A 22,448-nucleotide genomic window follows, 5' to 3' on the forward strand; every position below is an offset into this window, starting at 1 on the left:
ACTCCATATTTCGTATCTTAATACCCGTTCCCTGGTTAAACATCAGCTGGACATTTTCCTGCTTCTCCTTGACGACAAACCTGATGTATTTTTCATTACTGAAACATGGCTTAACACTGACTCCTCCCTGGACATCCTGGTAGCCCTTCCAGAGCCATATTACATTTTACATGCTGATCGGGCTCCTGGAAAGACGGGTGGTGGAGTAGCTGCAATCATTAAAAAATAGCATGTTTTCACCTCTATGTCCGCCTTGAATCTTCCTGGAGCAGATAACCTAATCATTAAACTCGAATCTATGACAGGCCCATTAATTTGTGCTCTGATCTACAGACCCCACCCCCCAATATATGGCGTCATTCCCCCTGTCCCTGTGTGAACAACTGGCTACTGTGGTCACAGACTACACAAAAATTATCTTGCTTGGAGATTTTAATTATTGGTGTAATGATGAGCTAGGTGGCCCGCAGGCCACCGAACTCATGGAACTTCTTTCTGGTCTCAACTTTTGCCACCACATCACCTCTGGTACACACGTTAAGGGTCACATTCTTGATCAGGTGTGGAGTAATAACCTTACCATCTCCACTCCCATCATAAGCCCTTGCATATGGTCGGATCATTCTTTGATAAAATTTACTATCTCCCTTGCAATTGATAGTAAATCTTCCACAATGGCAGGAGGCCTCATCAGGAAATGGAGTACTCTCAATAAACAAGCTTTTTTAGACAGCTTAGCGAGCACCATCCCTGCCAACAACATAGATCTCGAGCAGGCTGAAATGAATATCTCTCACTGGCTGCTAGCAGCAAGCAACTTACATGCTCCCCTGAAGAAATTTAAAACCGGCTGCCGTCCGGATTCCCAGAAGTGGTTTTTTGAGGACTTGAGGGCAAAAAAACTAGACATCCGCCAAAAGGAACGAAAATGGAGGAGAAACTATGACCCTTATGTAAAATCTATTTATATGGCTGCTCGCTCGCACTGCTTATAAGCAAGCTATCGTTCAAGCCAAGGCATTATATTTCTCTAACATAATTACTCACTCCTCTGAAAATAAGTCTAAGGACATCTTTGCCATTGTTAATAAGTTGTCAAACATGGAGAGAGAGTTCTCCTCAAACCAACCGTGACTCAAAACTTGTGTAATTCCCTTAACCAATACTTTCGGGATAAAATCTCTGCAATAAAAGCCAGTATCCCAGTTACTGCCCCCAAATTGAATGCCACCCCACTGATCCCTAGTGATCATTCCTTCGATCACTTTCCACTTCTCAATGCAGACTCCCTACAAACCCTCATTACAAGAGTAAAATCTGGATCTCCTAGGGATTGCTGCCCCCCGTATATCTTAAAGGAAATTCTCTAGGTCCATTCTTCCCCTATTTTGACCATTTTTAACGCTTCCCTCTAACAGGGCGTGGTCCCCAAAGCCTTCAAAGAGGCAGTAATTGTGCCCCTTCTAAAAAAAAAACAGGTGCAGATTCCTCAGTCCTCTCCAACTACAGGTCAATTTCTCTCTTTCCTTACCTGGCTAAAATCCTTGAAGCTCATGTCACCACCCACCTCTCCAATTTTATTGAACACTTTAACCATCTGGATCCCCACCAGGCTGGGTTTCCGCCTGCTCATTCCACCGAGACTGTCATCACCGCCGTCATGGATGTTCTTCGTGATAATGCAGAGAAGGGAATACCTCAGGCTCTGGTTTTATTAGATCTGTCTACCGTGTTTGACATGGCCAACCACGCAAATCATTGGACCGTGTCGAACAAGCCGGCATCTGGAGTTCAGCTTATAGTTGGATCAGGTCCTTCCTTAGTGACAGCACGCAAGCGGTCCGCCTGGCCCCTTTCACTGCCCCTAAACTCCCGACTACCTGTGGGGTTCCTCAGGGCTCTTATTTGTCCCCTCTCCTGTTCAACTTATATCTTGTCCCTCTGATCCAGTCATAAGTCATAAGTCATAAGTTCTTATATAGCGCACGATTCACCAAAAAGGTCTCAAGGCGCTTAGCAGAAAGAGACAACAACCATGAATTAAAGAGAGTGACACTGGTTAATTAGGGAAGAGCCATGTTTTCAGACCCTTCCGAAAGACCATGTGGTTAGATATGGACGACAAATGGAGCGGCACTTTGTTCCAGAGTAGGGGGGTTATGTAAGAAAAGGCCCGACAGCCATTTCTCGTGGTCCTGGCCCTTGGCTGGACCAGGAGGTATTTAGAACTGGATCTTAAGACTCTGGAGGGAATATACCAAACCAGTTTCTTAGCTAGGTAGGAGGGACCAGTTCCCATAAAGAGCTTGTGGACAATACTAAGTATCTTAAAATGGCTACTTTAGCGCACCGTGAGCCAGTGCAATTCCCTAAGACTAGGCAGAGCGGATGATCTAGGTCACAGTCCAAGCACCAAACGAGCAGCAGTGTTCTGTACGGTTTGTAGCTTGGTCAACAGACACTCATTAATGGAAGCGAACAGGGCATTACCATAGTCTAGACAACTGATAATAAGCCCCTGAATCAAGGGTTTCCTAGATTCAAGGGGAATCCATTTAAATATTTTACGCAACCTGCGCAAAATGCCATAGCAGGTACGAGACACTAGATTGACGTGGGACTTCATAGAAAGGGTGGGTTCAATCATGATTCCCAGGTCACGCACCACTTCTTTGGGCTCTGGGCAGGGTCCCAATTCTTGCGGCCACCAATCTTGTGTCCATATCTGCTTGGCCTTACCTAACAGCATTATTTCTGTCTTGCTGCAATTCAGTTGGAGTTTGTTGGCACTCATCCAGTCCTTAATCGCAATCATACATTTCTGAAATCTGGAATGAGTATCAAGAAAATCCAAACTGCAGGTAATCAAAAACCTGAGTGTCATCTGCGTAAGACACTGTAGAAAATCCAAAAGATTTTATTATGTTGGCCAATGGGGTGAGATAGAGATTGAAAAGCAAGGGACTTAAAATTGATCCCTGGGGAACTCCTACAGAAAGGGGGATCTTACAGGATTCCAGGGTATCAACCTTTACATATGTGTGCCGGCCTGCCAGATAACTTTCAAACCAAGCACGGGCTTTGCCTCTGACACCAATCTCCCACAGTCGTTGATGAAGAATGCTGTGGGAGACGGTGTCAAAGGCAGCCGATAAATCCAATAGGATAAGGACAGCAGATTCACCTCTGTCCAAGGTGAGGCGAATATTGTCCACTACCTCCATTACTGCAGTCTCGGTCCCGTGGGCAGCACGGAACCCCGACTGCGAGGGATCGAGGAGTCCCTGTGCCTCAATAAAAGTTGAAACTCGCTTGTTGACCAGATGTTCCAGTACCTTTCCGAAGTAAGGCAAAAGCGAGATCGACCTGTAGTTGGACGGGATAGTGGAGTCACTGTTAGTTTTTTTAAGAATAGGCTTGATCTGGGCCACCTTCCAACAACTGGGGAACGAGGCCAGATCAAATGAAGCATTAAAGATGCTGGTGAGGGAATTAATCAGTGACGGAAAGATCTTATTACACTTACGCGGGACCAAAGGATCTGTAGGGGAACCAGATTTCACCTTCATGAGGGTTTCTAACACTTCCGCAGTAGTGGTGGGCTCAAATTCCAAAATGGAAGGTGACTCAATGTGGGCAAAGGCAGAGAGGTGACAGGGAGGAGCCTCTCCGATTTGAGGGATATCTGGTTTAGGGTCAGCAAATGTGGAGTAGATCGTCTTGAATTTGTTATCAAAGAAGACTGCAAGTGAGTCGACCCACTGAGCAGTGGGCAGAAATGCTGACTGCTCCACCTGCGGAGAAGTGAACTCCTTAACTATTTTGTATAGTTCTTTGCTTGAGTGGGCGACTTTATTAATCCTAAAGGTGAGGTAGGCGGATTTAGCAGCTTTTATCTTTTTCAGATAATTGGCATGGACCCGTTTATAGTTCAGACGATTTTCAGGTGTTCCGGTATTTCTCCACAGTCTTTCCGCCGATGTACTGGCGGATTTATCAGCTTTGAGTTCCTCCGTAAACCAAGGTGATGCTATTGATTTCACCTTAACTTTGGTTTCAGGTATAATAGTGTCCAGAGTATTACTAATTGATGCTTCTAGCTGGTCTGAGGTTGAATTGATGTTTGTAATGTGATGATTGGGGGGTATAAAACCAGATGAAAAAGCTTCTAAGGTCAACTTGCGCCAGGGTCGTATTAATTTGGTGTCTGAGAGATTAAAAGGCCTAGAGTCAATTGGCTTGCAAAAGCTGAACTTTACAAGATGGTGATCGGTCCACTTCATTGGTAATGGAGACTCACAATTAAGGCTGGGCAGATTGGTAAAGATCAAATCGAGAGTGTGCCCTGCCTGGTGTGTGGGTCCAGTGACTCTTTGGGATAATGATAGCGTTTTTAAGGTTGAAAATAGATGGGAGGTATCTTCATTGTGGACAAGTTCTGCGTGATAATTAAAGTCGCCTACCAAGATAAAATTATCTGTGGCCAGTACATGAGAGGCTATGATGTCAAGGAGAACATTGACAAATTTAGTTTTGTCTCTCGGAGGTCTGTAAACTAGGACAGCCCTTCCCAGTGACATTTTGTTATACAGGATGTTAACTATTATTATTTCAAGTGAAGGATTGACGAGAGATTCGAGCAGGGTAATAGAGATAGGAGATGTGGCCGTCACCGCTGCACCTACACCTCTCCTGTCTTGCCTGATAAGATGATAGTCCTGGGGAAAGGCAATAGCCACATCAGGCGAGGCTTGGCTATGTAGCCATGTTTCAGTGAAGAAACAAATGTCAGGTCGCTCAGTGTCTAGGAGGCTCCATACCTCAAGGGCATGCTTGGGAATGGATCTAGTGTTGAGATATAGAGCTGATATCTGAAAACATCCTTTAATTGCATCCGAGTTCGTAGAAACAGAGCGATCAAGGCTGGGTAGGGACACAAAAGAAGCAGTGGTTGTGCAAGTACTAATCTTCAGTGTGCTCGGCGTGGCACGAATTTTGTGTACATTTCTCAGTCCCTGAGAAAGTTCAAGGCTGCCACATTCAATTATGCTGACGACCTTCAACTCATCTTCACAATAGACAGCTCTCCCGATTCTATCAGGGAGTTCCAGGACACCATGCTGCATATCCGTTGCTTGATGGATTCTAATCATTAAAAAGTCAAAAGCCAAATATTCTGGGGCCCACACTATTGGCCCCCTGAATTAGGTCTCCGGCCCACTCCCTCTACATCGGTTAAGAGCCTAGGAGTAGTCATCGACAGAGATCTGTCACTGAAAACCCAGGTGGGCACGGTGGTATCCTCCTGCTTCTACCAGCTCCGCTGGATAAGGAAAATTAATCAGATGTTGACCCAGTCGTCCTTGATCCAGGTGGTCATAGCATTAGTACTATCCCACCTGGATTATGCCAATTCCATCTATCTGGGCCTCCCTCTTTATCTTGGCAAACGCCTCCAACTGGTCCAGAACCAAGCTGCCAGATTGATCCACCAGCAGCCCCATTGGCAGTCAGCCAGACCCCTGTTAAAACAACTTCACTGGCTCCCTTTTCCTGAATGAGTAAAATTTAAAACAGCCTGTATTGTTTTCAAACCTCTCCATGCTTGCAGCCCCAAATTTATCAACACCCTTCTGCCTAGGTACACCCCTTCCCGCAATCTTCGGTCTGCAAATCTTCACCTTCTGGTTACGCCAACTTTCAAACTGCAACTTCAGGGCGGACGCAGGTTTGCTACTATTGCATCCAGACTCTGGAATTCCCTCCCTCTGGGGATCCGTTCCTGCACCGACGTCCTAGCATTCAGGAAACAGCTCAAGACTTGGCTTTTCTCTCTGGCCTAGGCATAACCCCTTCGTCCATCTGGGTTATCTGCTAGTCAGCGCCATGAAATCCCTGGGTGTACCTGCGCTATATAAAAGGCTATTAACATAACATTGCAATTCTCTATTGATTATTTAATAAGTAATCAAGATGTATACAAATGGAGCAAATAGCGGGCACATTATGAAACAAAATATTCAACAACAAATATTATTCCAGCCTCAAAGCAATATTCATAGCACAGCACTCCAAGGGGAACAAATAGTGCCTGAAAATGTGTCATTAAGCTGGAAAATGCAGACACAGCCGAGAGCATTGAGAAACATGTGAACTATAACTGTGAAAGGAAAAGGAACACAAAATTATGGAGAAGACAAAGCATCTCCATGAACTAAATGGGATTCCACCATTGGATCTACTCACTCTTGCAATTGCAATGGTCCAGTTACGGCAGCTCTAGCAACCTCCAATGCCCTGTGTGTGAACAAGCAAATACCAGGGTGTGAAGGAACCTCGAGAAAAAACCTTGGTGACCAACGGAGCTAGCTGTGCTTTATGCTGAGACGTAGGCTAGGCTCTGGATAGGTTTGGAAGTCAAGTCTGGTGCTCAAGGAGGGAAGTGTGAAAGGGAGTGTGGCAAGTGTGCCCATAGTTGGTAGGGCATGTGACTGCCTGATCTCTGAAGAAAGGATCCCAGACCTAATCAAAAATGTTCAACTTGTCATTCATCTTAAAAATGTGTCTCTCAAAGATAGTCATATCATACACATTTTCCAGCAAGGTCTGGAATGATCGGGCCATCTGCCAAAGCTGGAGAATTTCCATCTTGCAGAGTGTCATCTATTAACATGCTGTGTGAGGGAAGGAAGATATGAGGTATTGTGTAATAAGACCAGGCAGGAGGTCAATGGCCTAGATTGCTAACATAAAGTAACATTTGTATTTGCAAAGCAAAAGTTCACCCAAGGGTATCTTGGCGCTGAATAACAGATGTTTGTTGTATCCAACTCAACAGAACTCATTTTATTGACCTCAGAAGGATGAAAGGCTGAGTGGCTGCATTAATACACTAAGTCACCAGATCTGGCTAAGCCACCAGACCCAGCTAAGCCACTAGACCTGGCACCTGACCCCTTTCAAGTGATTACTAATCTGTGCCCAAAAAATCTTGGAGAGTGATACACTTGCACAACACATGGACTTCATCAGATTCTTGGTCTCTGCCACTTCAGCAACGAGAATACATGCTGACATGAGATTTGCGTAGTTTCATCAAAGACCAATACCAATGGTGAAAGATCTTACAGTGATTTTTTAAGAACCTCCTCACACAACCTCTTATTAAAGTCCACCAGTAAGACTTCCCAGTCATCCTCTAGGAATTGTGTGTTAAGCCACATTTTCCACCAGGTGCATATCGATTCCAGGGTGGCATGGAAAACACAATGGTCAATCAATGTAGTATACAGTCCTGTAATGACAGCACCAAAAGTCTTTCAAGTGTGGATAAATTGGGTGATAGGAGTTTAGGTAGATTGATATTTGCCCTCCTCAGGATGGTGAAGAAAGCATGGGACAAATCAGTGTATCGCTTATTTTGGGAACTGGAGAGGCCATACTCCATTCCTAATTCAAGAAATGGTTTGAGGGAGCCATTTGAGATTAGATCACTAATTCAGCAAATGTCATGCGTGTTTGATAAAGTCCATCTGATTTCCTCTACCTCAATGGTAATGGCTGCATTGCGCCACAGCGACGTTTTGGAAAGTTAATCATATTATGGCCCCTCAAAGGAGGAGTCTCAGTGTAGCGGTAGTCCATCATCAAACCCTTCTACGCTCTTCTGTCATCCTGTAGAATTGTTTCAGTGGAGAGGCAAAATCCTCCCCACACCTTGCTATGCACACCCTTCATCCAAGAGAGAGTCTCAGTAGAGTAGCCCAGTCCCCCATACCCTACTTTACACAACCGTCGCCCCAGGGCTAGCTGTCAGTGCAGAGGCCAGTCCCTCCCCACAATCAGAGAGAAGTTTTAACAGAGGTCAGTCTCTCTCCACATCCTACTATGCCCACCTTTCATCCAAGTGGAGTGGGCACTCGGTAATATGTATGATTGTCACCCTATGGAAGAGAATTAAGTCCCTCCCCATGCCCTACTATGTACATCCGATGCCTTCGAGATATCTGTCAGTGTTGAGGCCAGTTTCTCCCCACGCCCTACTCTGCAGACCCATTATTCAAAAGAGAAGTCTCATTAGAGAGGTTTATCTCTCCCAACACACTACTATGTATGTTTGTCACCATGTGGAGGAGTGTTAGTAGAGAGGTTAGTCCCTCCCCATACCCTTCTATGCACACCTGTTGTCCAAGAGAGAGGCTCAGTGGAGAGACCAGTTCCTCCCCACACCCTGCTATGCACTTCTGTTGTCCAAGAGAGAGGCTTTAGCAGGGAGATCATTACTGCCCACACCCTACTACACATGCCTCATCCAAGAGAGAGGCCTCAACAGAGAGACCAGTTCCTTGTCACACCCTACTATGCACACCTGTCATCCAAGGCAGAGGTCTGAGAGGAGAGGCCAGTCCTTCCCCACAACCTACTATACACATCTGTCATCCAATAGAGAGGTTTTAGTGGACAGGAAGGTCCTTCCCTACACCTTATTATGCATACCTGTCATCCAAACGAAAGGTCTCAGCAGAGAGCACAGTTTCTTGCCACGCCATACTGCGCACACCTGTCATACAATATAGAGGTCTCAGCAGCGAGAGCAGTTCCTTCACATACCTTAATGCTAACTTTTGACTTGCAAGAGTGAGGTCCGAGAGGTGAGGCCAGTCCCTGCCCAAACCCTACTATGCACACCTGTCATCCCAGAGACAGGTATTAGAGGACAGGCCAGTCCATCCCCACACCCTACTACTTACACTCATCATCCAAGTGAGAGGTCTCAGTTGAGAGGCCAGTCTCTCCCATACCCTAATGTGCACAACCAGGGATAGCATAGACCTAAATCAATTTCTTTAGTGGCTGTATACAAATTGCATACACTGCACTGGCCGCATGGGTGGTGACCTACTACTCCTGGAAGACCTAAGGTATTCTGTGCTTAGAAAATTTGGTGAAAATCCTTTTTGAATAAGAAAAGCATAGGATTCATAAACTATTCACACATCAAAAAGGATTGAACGATGACATCCCCTGGTGGAACAAACTATAACTGATAGAATACCTTGTTGCCAACCAGTACTCTTCACATAGACAAAATTCTCCTTTATAGATGGCATTGGAGGGTATGTGCATATACACTGATTTTATTAAAAAGTTTGTTTAATAGCACAAAACCATTTGATTACAATTCCCACTGCATCTGTACAATAATCTTCACTGCGCCAACCTCTGATTCACGAAGAGGTTTCACTTTTTCTATCTCATCTGGGCACCCCACTCTAAGATATGTATTAACAAGTAGCTTCCTACTGATGTATCCTTAAATGAAGGAACCAGAAGCACATTCATTTTGCAGTATTTACTGCTTTCAGCCAGAATACAAGCAGGAGGCGGGACTGCATTTCCCTACGTCCCCGGCAACATGACCATAATCTGACTTTAGAGATGTCGGAGGCCGCAAAATGTCTCTACTCCAATAGGATCTGTATACAAGCGAGGTGGGACTATATTTGCTGACCTCCTCACTCTCCCATACTCTCCAATATGCCTTGGAAGAGTTGTTGCGGACAGAAGAACATCTCAGACAATGCAAACAATATACAAGGAGCAGTGGGACTACCAATCCCAACCCAATTCCTCTCTACAAACCACTGAAAATGCCTGTGAGGAGTCAAACTCCCTAAAACCATTGCGGAGCGATGATAGTTCATGTAAAAATGGCACATCCTTATCTCACATAAAAGCAGCCCGGTTCGAACGCGCCCAACATCGGAGGAGTGAGGGGAGCCAAGTTGGTGTAAAGAAGGACAATGGATCTTGACAAATTAAAAGCTAGGAGCTCTTCAGTTTACACAACAATCGGAGACCATCTGCCCTTTAAGCGAAGAGGAATAAGCTCACTTTCTCTGTTATCCCATCAGAGTGTGAATACAGGAATCACCGACCCCCACTACCTCATGAAGCCATTCTAAATGTAGGAGATTGAGGTCATAGTGATACGCCACTCCTGATATAAACATATGTGTGAATGTTGGAAGTGTACTTTTTTATGTATATGTATATATATGTTATGTCGGAAGTGTGTGAAGGGTAACTCACATGCCTGCATGCATTGTTGCAGAAGTTAAGCAAGGTGTGCCTAAGCATGAGACCACACCATGCAAAGGGTCCATAATTATCCTTAAACTGAAATACAACTGGGTTTATTTGATTCAGAGACCATGAAGAGGAAAAGATCCACTATGGTCTGTATGTTTGCAAGCATCATAATGTGTATGAGAGATACTATTCAACGTTTATATTGTCAACTACATTCCATAGGAGATCTACACATATTCCTTGTCAATAAGAAAGTCTACTGACCCTTGGTGGCACTAGAAACAGGATAAAACATGGGTCAACCCATTGATGTTAGTAGTTATCATACCAATGAAACATCCCACTGTTTTTATTCTCACCAAAGTACCTTGATAGTGAACAGGATTTAGGATACTGAAGGCTATTTTTATTTGCACTTGTAATCCCTTAGTAAAGAGCTCCACTTACAAACTGTTTTGAGCCCACATACTCACACAAGGTGTAGTAGGTGAGTATCTGATTAAGAAGCATGCCACTGGTTGTTCCTGTGCTTGAGGATCCTCCTAATATATCCATGAGATGCCAGGAATGCACTAAATTACTTGGGTGCGGATCCTCTACATACTTGAGGTCTATTGGGACCAGTCAACTGACCTTGAAATTATTCTCAATTTATGATTAGCAAATTGCGAATCGCAAATTGAGAATAAATTCCCATTCCTTCCTCTGGGCCAGGAGACCCATAGAAATGAATGGGAAAGTATTCCTTAATTGCGAATTCGCAATTAAGGAATATCAAGAAATCGCTAAAAAATTGCGATTTTCTTGATACATACCAATTAGCGATTCTGAAATAGCGATTTATTAAAAATCGGTATTACAGAATCGCTAATTGGTATCTTGATACATATGGCCCTTAGTCTCCATCTGCTGATGTAGGAAATTCCTGTTGGGGGTTGATCCTTTGCCGTGATTGCACAAGAGACTTGGAATGCCCTCCTTCTAAGCTAAGAGGAGAGAAGTGTCTGACGAATTTTCTGAAAATGCAACAATGTATTCATTGTAATGAAATTTCCAAACTTTCAGATTTGCGGATATGCGACTATGGCACATTACAACGCGATGTAATACATTTTGTGCCATTACAACGCGGTTGTTAGTACGCAATGTATTACATCGAAAGTCTTTACACCGTCTTCCAGTAGGGGGAGTGCTGGACTTAGGTCCAGCTTGCGCAACAGTAGAGAAGGTGTTGGAATGTATTTCCAATACCTGAGCGCACCCTGCTGGAATTCATTGTAATGACTTGCAATGTCATTATTGCTAACTAACAACACGGTTATTGTAATGATCGCGTTGTAATAGTGCGCCATGTAATGACAGTGTTGTAAACGCTGTTTCGCCAGATTTGCACCAGGACTCTATTTCCTGTGGTACCTGAGCACTTTATAATATAAAAACTCAAGTTAATTAATCAAATCTTTCCTCCAAATTTATTTGATAGATTCAGGGCCTGATTTAAAGTTTGCCAGAAGGGATACTACTGTATACATGTGGGATACCTACCGTATTATAAGTGCGTTATTTCTTATGGCACCTGCAAAATGGCGGATGGCATGACCATAATTTGTGGTGTATGGCCATATGTCAATCTCTAATCATGCCTTTAGAATTGCTACCTACTGACAAGCATAACCAGTTTTCATTTATTGATATATTAAAAAGCCATCTCATCTGTCGGCACGCATACTCCTGATTGGTCTTTTAATAACTCCTTGACGATACTTGCATTCTTAACCCCAATATACAAGGCTGCTTGATTTATTATCTCACCAAGAGGTGTGGCGCAGTGGCCAGGGCGCCTGATTCCGGACCACAGGGTTCACGGTTTGATCCCCGGCTCTGGCGGCAGGTTAGCCCAGCACCACGTGACTCTGGGCAATAGCTCGCTTAATCTTCCCGATGGCCCCCAGCGCCGGGACACCTCCGTGAGAGGTAGCTGTGCACTTTACCAATGCAGGCATTTACATTTACATTTTTACCAATGTCATTTAGAATTGCCCACACTATTCTTCATCTACAGAATAACCATCTTGTCTGCCAAGATCTCTAAAGGTGTGGCTTTTCATCTTTTCTCCTCCCTGGTTTTCTTTTTTCATACAGCGGCTATTATGGGTATTTGTTGGGTTTTTTAAAGCAACCCTTGGTTATTGAGTAAAAAGTGTAGATACATTCTTTCACCTGCTGGATGCTTTACTAAGAGACAAAATATCTTAGAAATCTGCTAAGGGTAATACATTGAAATTTGTGAGATGACTTAAGACACAAAGCAACTTCAGACCACACATAGAAGAATCATGGATCCTAGCATCATCCTGGTCTGTCTTCTTTCGTAGAGCTCAAACAGCGTACACCTTCTTAGGAAATCAATCAGTGTCATCTTCCCCTTGAACTTTTTCCTGTTGATAAAGCTCGCCACACGTCTGCACAGGTTGTACATGTTTTATCTGATCACATAGTGCTCTACCTATGCCAAAGCCTGTTGTCCTGCAATGTATAAAATCACTTCTCTTTCTTTAGATGCTTTTAAGATACAGAACTATTGATGTAAACCTTACAAAATAATGACCAACATAGCATAACAATCAACTATACAACATTGTTTATTTATATAATGATACTTGCAAGTTATAGTTCAATTAATTTTTATTTCAGTGGTTTAGCAGTTGGAATTTACATTACAAGTTCAGCAGAAGCATGCAAGTATGTAGCTAAAAACTGTGAAGCAAACATTCTTGTGGTGGAGGACCATGAGCAGCTCCTGAAGATCCTACAGGTGAACTTTTGAATTCTTATTTCTCGAAGAAATAGTCCCTCCTACTATCTAGTGCATATATGTGTGTCTCCAGTTCTATGATTGGTCAAGTTTTTAGAAGTTCAATAGTTTCCCATTGTCATGTCTGAGAATTTACTACCATTTTACATGTCTAAATCTGTACAACATACTTGATTCTTACTACTCACCCACATGTTTGTAAGCAAGACCCGCGCATTAGATGGGATATTGTCTTTACTGTGGCTAGAAAGTTAGGGTGCAGAAACTCAGTGTCTCTTATAATTGGAAGGAGGAACATCCTAGTTTAGTTTTGCTCTTTCCAACTTGTAGTTAACCCCTTTGTGTCAAAGCCACATCCAGCAACGCATGCTGTAAATTTCTGGTGCAACACAATTGCATAAAGGCTTTTAGTACTGGTGTTATTTTCTATATTTGTTAAATTTTGTAGTGCAACCCACTTTTCCAAGGGCCTGATTACAAGTTTGGCAGTCCGTGGACCGACGGTCGCCTTTCAACCGCAAGGATCTTGATGGTTCAATTGCCATATTATGAGATGGGATATTGCCTTTGCAATTCCTCAGCTGAACCGCTGACACAGCGAACATACTGACAAAAGCTGGGATCATGGTCAGGGGATCACAGATCCCAAAAGGGGTACAGAAGAACAACGCTGATGTCCATATTATGAGTGGATTATCCAATGAACTGACCACAGTGGTTGGACCGCCATCTAAAGATTGGCAGAAACTAAGAATTTGGCTAGGATATATGGGTCAGGAAGGGGTGGGAGCACACCGCTGACCTCCCAGCATTATGGTAAATGCAGTTTGCAGTGCGCCCTTACAGGGTATTTTGCTGGAGTGTTCCACCAAAGTTGTTGCAGATTAGTGCTGTCATCTCTAGACACATGTGTTCTGGATTTTATCCTTCATCAGTAGAGATCAAAAACGATTTTCTTCTGGGGTTTGCTGAGCATGCTGCCACAATTCTTACAGGTCTCAGTACCTCTCAAAGGGGCGCACAGGTGCATCTCTACTAGCTCGTCAGCTACATGGCTCAAGGAGCCTTTTGAAACAGGAAGGGGTGGGAGCACAATGCTGACCTCCCAGCACAGTTCGCCCCTTAGCATTATGGTAGTTTGCAGTAGGATATATGGGTCAGACCTCGACAATGGATAGGTGATATTTTTCCACATGTATCATGCACACATGTGCATTCAACACATATGCAGTCAAAAAGTACACACAGGCATCAATCGATATGGAATACCTGTCACCACTACCGCAAGAGCGCTGCAGCCACACCACAGACACTGCGGTCAGCTCATAATGTGGCAGTCAGAGGACAGGCAGCACTGCAATCCTCTTGCTGCCACAGTCTTTGGATGGAAACTTGGAATCAGACTCTAAGTGTTTCTAAAATAGGACATAATTTAACTCATATCCTACATCCTTAAAGTGCCACAAGATTTGTAAAACTATTATATAAAAGTCAAAACCATATTCTTTTCCTATATTTGAATTTATGCCTGAAATGTGCTATGAGGCCTTCTCTAATGAGTTCATAATATTTCAAAACAAGAACTAAGGAAATTTGATGGTGGGTTTATCTTCAGGTGCCTTGTACAAATCACACACTCCAATCCAAAATCAGTCAGTATCTGAAAAATAAAGAATAGTGATATAGAAGTGCACCACTGAAAAGATTTTCGGTAATCAATAAGTGAAGTGTGAAGTCCTTAGATTAAGAAAGTTTGTTTAGAGCATGGTGCAAGATCCAAGATGTATTAGGTTGGGGTCACTGGTAAATGGTTTGTTGAAGGAGAAGGAATGTTAACCCCTTCAACGCTTATGACGAGATCAGCTCGTCATGAGTTACGCCTGTCGTACGCTCATGACAAGCTGAGCTCGTCATGAACCGCTGGTTTTCGCAAAAGTCAGCACACAGCGGGAAAACTTGTAACGCGCATGGTGTTAAAGGAGAAGTTTATCCTTATTCTATTGTAGCTGTGGAGTTATCTGTGAGTGGAGGTATAGTTGTGATGCCAGTAAGTCCTGGTCTGGTATGTGAAAATATTTTGGAATAACATTATGATCTCTTGTCAATGAATGGTATGTGAAGACTAGCAAAGAACAAATGTGGTGGCAAACAAAAGGTATACCATTGTGTAGAAAATTACCATCTTTTGAGTGATGTCGCCTCAAATTTTTGCCATACCTCTTTTGCTGGCTTTAGAATGCTGTGTACTTCACCCTGCAAACCGATAGTAAACTGATTGTGCCTCCCCTTTGTAAATGTATGTAAATGTATTGGCATTTATATAGCGCACTACTTACCCGTAGGGTCCCAAGGCGCTTCGACCGCTGCGAAACCCTTCCTGGCTTCCCTGAGAGATGGTCCCTTAATGGGTATCTCCAGGGTGAGACCAGGCATCCCCGGCGGTCTGGTGGGGCCGTTAGTGAAGATGAGGCAAGCTAATGCCCAGAGTTGCCAAGTGTGATCGCTGATCAGAGTGGGCACCGAGGCGAGAGAATTATCGAGTCCGCTGACCCTGGTCCAGAAACCTGCCGCGCCGGGAATCGAACCCTGGTCCCGGGCCGTCCTCTGCTCTCGGGTCTGCCGCCTCTAACCAGTGAGCCACACTACTTGTAATCATGGTTGATGTGGCTTATTCAGAATTCACAAATATAACTTTGCTTTCTCATGAAAATGTCAGCAAAATATATTACATATAACAACAGGAAATGCAAATCTGTCATTTTGCACTATATTTGAGCCCAAAATAAAGTCTTGTGGCATAAGGAGGCATTTAAACAAAGCATCATTAGCAAGAGTTACTTGTGTTCTGTTGTTCAAATGCATCATCTGTACATTTTTACAGAAAATGGCAAATGTTCCGTAAATGTTCTGTAAATGTTTACATATACTGTATAATACATTTTCAAAATCCCCCAAATTAGCTGAATAAAGCTGTATACCTATCAGTCCCTGGTATTAATTAATCAGCGGTTGTATAGCACAGCACTGTCACCCTAGGGCTGGCTGGGCGCTGAGGGTGCATTGTCTGGTTTACTGACAGACAAAATATAAAATCGAAAAATATCTCGGGACATAAATATTGTGCCTAAAATATTTAGTATAAAAACTTTGTAATCCCATACTTATCATTCAAATAACAAAAATATTGAAAAATAAATATTGTTATACACTTATATAAATAAATAAAATGTAAATCCAGTACTTGTGGAGTGCACAAATCACCCCCGAAAGGGGTCTCTTGGCACTGGGGACCGTTTCGAAGATTAAGCGAGCTATTGCCCAGAGTCGCATACTGCTGGACAGACCTCTGCTGCCGGAGCCGGGGATCGGTACCCCATAACCCAAACCTAGCCTTGAACCCTAAAAATACCACTGTACCCAAAAACCCAAACCTAGCCCTAAACCCTTAAAATACCCCTTGTACCCCAAAACCCAAACCTACCCCTGAACCCTAAAAATACCCCTATACCCCAAAACCCAAACCTAGTCCTGAACCCTAAACATACCCCTGTACCCAAAACCCCATACCTATCCCTAAACCCTAAAACTACCCCTGTACCCCATAACCCAAAACTATATCTGAACCCTTAAAATACCCAAACACCCCAAAAGATATACCTCAGTACCCCAAAACATATAACCCTATATCCATACTTACCTTATCAAAATATTTAAGTGTGGCTCAATGATTAGAGCCGCAGACCCTGATGCAGAGGTCTAGCCCGGGACCAGGGTTCAATTCCATGCCTCGGTGGGTATTGGGCTCGAAATTCCACTGACCTGATAATTCTCGCCTTGGTGCCTATTCCAATTATGGAGTCCCACTCTGCAACTCTGGGCAATAGCTTGCTTAATCTCCACAACGGCCCCCACAATGCTAAGGATGCCTGGCCTCCACCTTGGAGGTGCCCAGGAGTGGACGCCTCACAGGGAAAGCCAGGATGGGTTCCAGAGCGGTATTCGTACAAGCGCCTTGAGACCCTTGCGGGTGAGTTGTGCGCTATACAAGTATCAATTTACATTTACATTTACAAAAAAAACATGCTTTTACCATTCATGCAATTTCAACGAATTTCGTTGTAAATGTATGCGTGGTAAAAGCATACATCTCCAGCAACATACTCATATTTTTTCACCACCCATTTGAAAAATGCACAGGTCTCTCTCATTGATGGCCAGCACCAATATACACTTTTAGACACACCTCCCGCCACAAGTTTTAAAATAGCAAACTTTAGAGCAGGAGAGCTATGTTCGAATCTCGGCATGAGCTCAGCATCCTGTGATTCCAGGCAAGTCTCTTTGTCTCCCTGTACCTACCACAAATGAATGTGTTCTTCTGTAATGTAAATTGTGCTCATGCCATGTTGTCGAGTACGCGCTATATAATATTGCAAGGAAAAATAAAGTAGGGAAACTCGAGTTAACACACTACTGAACGCGCACTATTAAGTGCATCAGCAGTGCACTGTGAATTTGAGCGTTTCACAGGCCTATCACAGATAAGAAATGCTATCAAAACGAAAAGAAGACAGTTCATTCTCCATTTTAAGACTTACCTAAACTTACCTGAACAGTAATACATGTGAAAAACAGTACACATTTTATTCACTTGTTTTTAATAATCTAAATGGTGATAAATATGATAAGATCTGTAAAAAAAAGAAAACATTTTTATAACATATAATAATACATTTTTAACAGCACGGCATAAATTGAACATTTTACAAAGTAATTTCTTTGCCTTTTTTGCTGTTTTCAGAATATATTGAATTTCACTAGAAACAGCGATTTCAATTGTACTTATCACATTACAGCGGGCAATAAAAAAAACAATCAATTAGATTGTTTAAAAAAAAACAATAATACATCTGTAGTAAAATACTAGCTAATAAAAATCACACGTATATAAAATGATTACTGCTAGGAAAATGTTATAACTTAAATTTATAAACACTATAAATATTGCCACTTAAAATTATACATCGAGACAATGTGCAACAAAAAGTCCATTATTCAAATACAAACATTTCCTTGAGGTCAAATTGTATTTTTGCAGTTTTTTTTAATGTAAATTGTCCAATGATAATCCTATAAAATGATAACAATAAATTCCTCAGAGGCTGAATTATCTTCTCAAAACTTTGTCTTTAAAAATATTAGTTAGGAATCTGGCAATCCGAAAGGCAAACGTTGTTTGAAAACCAACTCAGCATCACTACAAAGACTCCAGCCTTTCTCACTTTTGAGATATGCAGTGCAAAGTCCTGATGTTATTGAAGGGCCATTGTGGAAAATTAATGCTACTGCTACAAAAGTCCTTCCAGATATTGGTAGTTGAGCAGCAACAAAATGTTTTATTAAAGTGTCCAATTTTCTTCCATCAGCTGTACAACGTTGCATCATTAAAATTATATATTTTCCATATCTTTGGATAAATAATGTTGATAACATTTCTGATTTACATTGCCTACACTCCATGTTTTGGTTTGCAGCTTTAACTAATTTACTGAAAGACACTGATTTACCGTCCGGTAATGTCAAATATAAAAATCTTTCAGTGTCTACATTAGTGCTACATGTTTACATACAATTTTCACATTGATGTTCCCATTTATAACAAAGGCCAAAAATATTCTCTATGTCTACATCTTCATTTTCCAATTCTGTTAGCATATACATTAGAAACTCCTGAGCATCTTGTTGGATATTTTGTGAAAATTGTGTAGAACCAGAACATACATCCAAAAGATTACGAACATCAGAAATGCTTTGTACTTTATTTTGATCTGTTCTCAATTTTTCATAAAGAGAATGTAACAAAGAACAAAATCTTTTTCCTGATTCTCCATAATTTGCTGTTGCACACCTTCAAGAAAAAAAAAACATTGACCTCTACATTAGCATAGCAGTTGACACCAGAACTGTTTTCAAACTGAAAACCAACAGTCTTTTCAACAGTGTCCTTTTTCGTTTTGCTTGCAATCACTTTTTCTTGTTTTTTCCCTTCTCTACACCTTCAATACAGATATTCTCATACCTTCTTTTTCAAGCAACTGCATGCTTTTCAAATACAGGATATTGACCTAAATGAGGAGCATATGTTCTTCTTAATCTATTGTATTATTTGACACAGTTGGCATCTGCAGTAATCTTGGTATCCTCAAAATCAATCAAAAACAAACCAGATAATGTTCTGACTCTGGACAAAGCAACATATGCCGTACCCTCCATAAACACTGCACTTCTAATGTTCAGGAACGCACTGTCAACACTTAAACCTTGAGATTTATGAATAGTCACTGCGTATGCCGGAGAAAATGGAAACTGTTGTCCACGGACATAGAAATCTTTAACAAGCAAAAAACAAACAGACAGCGACCAATTTGTTTCACTTCTTCAATCTGACCAAATTTAATCTTTAAGAATTTACTACCATCTTTATTTTGATAATGAACAAAATCCACAACTTTGCCCATTGCTCCATTAAATAAACCTCTATCTACATCCAAATTATGCCTTAAAATGATCCAACAGTTCCTACATGCATAAAGATTCTTTTCTAAACCAGCAGTTTTAGATATAGATTTTTCTTAAGAATCCAATTTTGTCTTACATTTTTCGTTCAAAAGAATAGTGATTCTTTCATTTTCTATTTTATTGATGGCTTCCAATTTGATAATTTCTTCATTATCCAGTTTCACAAGTTGTTAGTTGAATATAGAACACTCACGCAGTGTTGGCATTAAGCAGATTACAGATGTCTAATCTGCAATTTCCATGTATATTTTCTCCGGAAATATATTTTCATTTGGAAACAAATTGGAAAGTAATCAAGTCTGTAAAGCTTGTTTGCCAGTTCTGTCAGTAGTCCAATCCTTATATCTTGGAGAATAGTTCCATAATCAACATCATTTGCCTGTTGCATATTTGTAATTAGTTCTTTGTATTCAAAATATGACCAAATGTTCATGTTTCCAACACTACCCAGAGACTTTCTGGTGTCTTCATGCGCAAGTGCTTTAAAAAGTGGTTGTCCTTTTACAGGAGTCAGTTGCAGTAGAACTCCTAAAACAATGACGTTTTTTCCTCCAAATAATACGTCATACTCTGTTTTAAGAATTTGTTGCATTCTTAAATGCACAAAGGCAAGCATTAAGTTTGAGAACATGCTTATGTCATCAACATTGAGAATTTTAATTTTCTTCACGACTCTTGAAACTTCACAGCAAGCTTCTCCATATAGCTTGTGATATTCCAATTCACTGGTAGCATTAGTAAACAATGTTAAGTAATTCCTTTAATGTTGTATACTGCCAACCCAGTTGGAGCCGTGACAAAACAAGACAAATGTGAATCCGTTGTTTTCTGTACATAACTTGTAATTACTTTAATTAAAAAACAATTTCCTGTTCCATCTTGTCCACTCATGTACATTCGGATAGGTTGAAAAGACGTACATGAGCACTCTTTCTTTTCATGAACTAATCCATGGTCAATATGTTGTCTCACTTGCTCATATATTTCTTTCTGCTCAACATTTAGTTGTTCTTCCAAATTTCCTAAGTTTGTTACATCTTCTTGAGCTTGATACATTGCTGTTTCCACCTCATTCATGGCGATTGCTGCTTCATTTTCAACAATTGGTTGTCCTAGTGGATCTTGACTCTGCGCAGCAGAACTTTGACTGTCTTGAGAACTGTCTCTAGCAATCTCAGCTGCAATTGTAGCTTCTTGATCAATTTCATTGTTCAACATTTTCACATAATTTGCAAAAGCACTGCATTGTATGCTATCTTCACAAGCATTAAAGGAATCTTCATAGCTCTGGAAATTTCCAAGTAATTCCAGTTCTGAAAGCCATGGTTAAATAGTAAAATTCCCATTTATCAGCAGTGTCACAACTCAGCTTCCTGTGATTAATCAAATTTGCTTTTGTTTTTTTCACCAAATGACTCCATATTTTCCATCATTGATGTTCTCTGTAGTATTCCATTTCAAAGTGTAGTTTTGCAGCACCTTCATAGAGACATATGTTCTGAATATGATGACTTCTGTTTGGGTAATATGTGTCCAACATATTAGTTTTCAAAATATCACTACTTTCTGGATCTTTTGCTGCTAAATATTCAATTTCTTGAACAGATTTCAGTACCCTATTTCGCATTGCTGCAAGACCTAGACTCACATAAAGGATTTTTCTAGATTTGGAGTATAGACTTGCCGATCATAACCGATCTGAGCATTCATATGCTCCAATTTCTTGATGCGATAACATCTCCAAACTGAAACTGTAACTTACTTAGAGTCTTCTCGTGAGAAATCTCTTCCCATATTTCTTTCAATTCTGTCTTTTCTGATTTTGTAATATAAGATGATACACATCGAGCAACAGCAATGGAATTGTCTGCAACATATTGAAGATCCATGTTAGCATTGGACATGGACAAAATGACTGGGTTTTAGTCATTTATGTATTTTGACTCTTCATTTATTCTTAAATTGTTGGTATTTTTAGAGCCTTTCTTGTGATACTATGTCGCAAAGATGACATAAAACTATTCACTCTTCCTTTCGATATTACAGGACGTGGAAATCCAAAACAACATTTGGTGTAGAATTTGTCCTTAGGTTTGTACTTTTGTCGAAAGTATTTTCCACATTGGTGGCTTTGGAATCGTAACACTTGTGCTCTTAAGTTGTTTTCTTCTGTGCTTTTGGGTACCGCACATGTGCATATTCTTCAATGAAACTCAAAACAGTATCATTCGCATCTGTTCCAAATTTGGGAGCGTTCTTAATCCATACCAGCATATGTATATGAGGAGCACCTCTTGCTTGATACTCCTTTCTCCAAAAGAAATCCACAACTTCTCCAAGAGGAGGATTTTTTTTATTGCAGATAAAATACATCATAGCCTCAAATCTATGATTGAAGTACCTGCATACATTAACAGGTTCCAAAGAGCACAATTCTCCAGGTGTCTTGTATTCAATGTTTTTTATATTCGAATTTGCCTCCCGAAGTAATTCTAGTAAATCATCCCAAGTGTACTCAGCACAGCTTAGGGTGAGGAATGATGTTGGAGTTCCTAAGTTCACACATATCAAGGTTGCAACATATGTTCCTGGAACGTGCATGGCCTGCACACAAAATTAGAAAATCCTGACTTCATGGACTTCATAACACAGTATAATATTCTTTTGTTTCAAGAATCATGGCAGAAAAGCCCCTCTCCAATAATCGGCTACAAAGAATTTCAGAATCCGGCTAAAAGAACAACTAAATATGGAAGAGCAAAAGGGGGCCTCTCCACCTTTATTTCAATAGAAATCCCATGGCACGCTTCTATAATAGATCTAGACTGCTCTTGGATGTTATGTGTCAAACTAAAGGCCTCGTTGCTCCACATTCTCCTCATACTCAACATCTACATCCATCCGGCATCTAAGCAAAAGAGCTTAAGAATCGAACAACTTATTACATCTCTAATAACACTAA

General features: G+C 41.4%; 1 protein-coding gene across 1 annotated transcript in view; it reads left to right on the forward strand.

Moving 5' to 3' along the window:
• LOC147725927 (long-chain-fatty-acid--CoA ligase ACSBG2-like) overlaps positions 1-22,448 on the forward strand; it is a 279,020-nt gene that overhangs the window by 31,346 nt on the left and 225,226 nt on the right. Inside the window, exon 3 of the mRNA XM_086960051.1 lies at positions 12,787-12,907. Coding sequence (XP_086816177.1) covers positions 12,787-12,907 — 121 coding nt within the window. The remainder of the gene's footprint in view (positions 1-12,786; positions 12,908-22,448) is intronic.

This window comes from Lissotriton vulgaris, chromosome 3_1 (assembly GCF_964263255.1).
Source record: "Lissotriton vulgaris chromosome 3_1, aLisVul1.2, whole genome shotgun sequence".
Taxonomy (NCBI): domain Eukaryota; kingdom Metazoa; phylum Chordata; class Amphibia; order Caudata; family Salamandridae; genus Lissotriton; species Lissotriton vulgaris.